This window comes from Octopus bimaculoides, chromosome 5 (genome assembly GCF_046866305.1).
Source record: "Octopus bimaculoides isolate indiv1 chromosome 5, ASM4686630v1, whole genome shotgun sequence".
Classification (NCBI taxonomy): Eukaryota; Metazoa; Mollusca; class Cephalopoda; order Octopoda; family Octopodidae; genus Octopus; species Octopus bimaculoides.
In genome coordinates this window covers 20,767,064-20,769,420 of record NC_142932.1, presented here as the reverse complement: position 1 = coordinate 20,769,420, position 2,357 = coordinate 20,767,064, and the positions used below count along the sequence as shown (strand labels likewise).

The following is a 2,357-nucleotide window of genomic DNA, read 5'->3' as shown; positions in this document are numbered from 1 at the left end:
AACAAGGACAGACAAAGGGATTAAGTCGATTATATCGACCCCAGTGCGTAACTGGCACTTATTTAACCGACCCCGAAAGGATGAAAGGCAAAGTCGACCTCGGCGGAATTTGAACTCAGAACGTAACAGCAGACGAAATGCCGCTAAGCATTTCGCCCGGCGTGCTAACGTTTCTGCCAGCTCGCTGCCTTAGCACGGTGGAAATAATACTTTATATTAAACCTACGAGTGAGCTTGTTTATTACGATTAATTCCAGTGACTTAATTACCGTTTTATGGTATGCTTTATAAACAATAATACACAATACAACATATTGTTTCTATGTGGTCCCTTTCGGTTTGTATCGGAGATCGCTGATAACGTAGATTCGACAACTTTACCTCAATGGTACGCAACTTATACTAAACAAGCATGTCGGAGGTCAGATTAGTTAAAAATACACGAAAAACCTTGATTACTACCAATTTCATTGGTTAATGTACGATCAACATACAAAAAGACTTCCTTTTAAGTGTCAGATAGGTTACTGTTTTGGTCTCAAAGCTTGAACCGCATTTATTTTATATGAGACTTCGATTGCGGACGATCTCAAAGCTGAATGCAGGTAAATGAGAGAGGGATTCCCCAACGCTTTATGTATTCATTCATCTTGTTAGAAAGAGCAGCTAAAGCTCCATCATATCACATCCTGCATCTTTAAAAAGAGATGGACTCATTGTAGATACATTAAGCCAGGAAATAATAATAATAAAATCTGCGTAGCTACAGTTAGAAAGTCTTATATTTTATATATCTGTTCGATCAGCGCAGACCTTGCTTTGCCTTTACGCAGTCGTTCGATATGCTTGAAATAGCATCTAAATACTCCCTAAAAATCATTGTTATCCTAAAAAAGGAAGCACATGTAAGATAGATATAACTACAGTTTGGTGTGCTTACCCAGATTTTGTTTCCTTTAACTTTCTGAGAAATGCATAATTTCTAATACATTTTACAGAAACAGTTTTCGAGGATGTACCTCAGAATTATGTTGATAATTTTTCTTTCTTTCTTTTTTTTTTTTTTTTTTTTTTTGAATATTAGAGAAGTTTCGGATTGTACTTTCTCTACATCGTCCTGACCTCGTTATCGCTAATTTCTGTGTGACTATCATTTTTCACTTTTTCTCTTCAGACTTTTATACTTGAAACATCAACATTACGTAATCGTATTTCTGCGAAATGTCATTTAAAAACATGCATTTTAAGGAGAATTATGAAGAAACAAAGTTGGAAGGAAGAAGAGAATGATCTGAAGTTCTTTCAATTTTTTTTTTTTTTTTAATGTCATCAGCATAATCACAATCTACTCCTTTGAAAAGGAATCCAAAAAGTTATGAAGAAATAAAGTTGGGGAAGGAACTTTAGTTATGCTGTCTTACTTTGAACAGGATAACCACGGCTAGAACCGGTGCTGCCTTAGGGCATGGACACACTGCGCAGTTACCCAGGGCTCCATATAGGTCTAGGGGCTCTATTTTTATTTATGTATTTTGTAGCACGCTGTCAATAAATGCTAAATACTAGAGGACTTAGTGCCCTGAATTACCCAGGGAGCTATGATGTTGCTAAGACGGTCCTGGTTAGAACATCGTTAATCATAGATGTGCTCGGTCAGAATTGACCTTGGTTTGAATGAAAACAAGTATCACAATCGGAGAACTTCCATGGAAATTAAAACATAACACAAGTATTAATGATAAAAGTAAGTAGAGCAAGACATACCTGCTTCGAACACATTGGTACGGTGTAGACATCTACATAAGTATTTGTTGGTGATAGAAGAAAGGGAGTGAGATCGAATGAAAGGGACAACTTTGTTGGTCAGCATGCTGGTTAACATCAACATGCGCAACACACGAAACGGTGCGGTCGTGTTTATATAATGTTATATTCAACTACAGACGGTAAATGCTCCTCACTACAATCAAACGCTAATGACAAGACGTTCTTTTTCGCACCATTCTCACACAGGGCTCCTGTTCGACATTTTTTTTTTTTTTTTTTGCGAAAATTGAATAAAGTTTCGGTCCAGATGGACAATATGTAATCTGAACCTTTCCCCCTTCATTTATTTTTTTTTTTTTTACGGAATCTCACGTTTTAGGCTATGGAGATTCCGATTCTGAAAAATTTTTTTCAAAAATCTCAAATTCAAAATTTCGATTCACCCCTCCCCCATTTCCTCATTTTTCATATTTTCCGGAATTTTTTCTCTTTTTTTTTTTTGCAAAATGCGTAAAAAAATAGGGAGATTAAGATTCTGAAAAAAAATTGTTTGAAAAATTTCAATCCCCCTCCCCCTCAAGCAGGCTATT

General features: G+C 36.2%; 1 protein-coding gene across 1 annotated transcript in view; it reads right to left on the bottom strand.

The window, feature by feature from the left end:
- Positions 1–1,941, bottom strand: part of LOC106879590 (cysteine desulfurase) — a 19,268-nt gene extending 17,327 nt beyond the window's left edge. The window contains exon 1 of the mRNA XM_089351894.1: positions 1,751–1,941. Coding sequence (XP_089208020.1) covers positions 1,751–1,888 — 138 coding nt within the window. The 5' untranslated portion in view covers positions 1,889–1,941. The remainder of the gene's footprint in view (positions 1–1,750) is intronic.
- Positions 1,942–2,357: the final 416 nt, after the last annotated feature.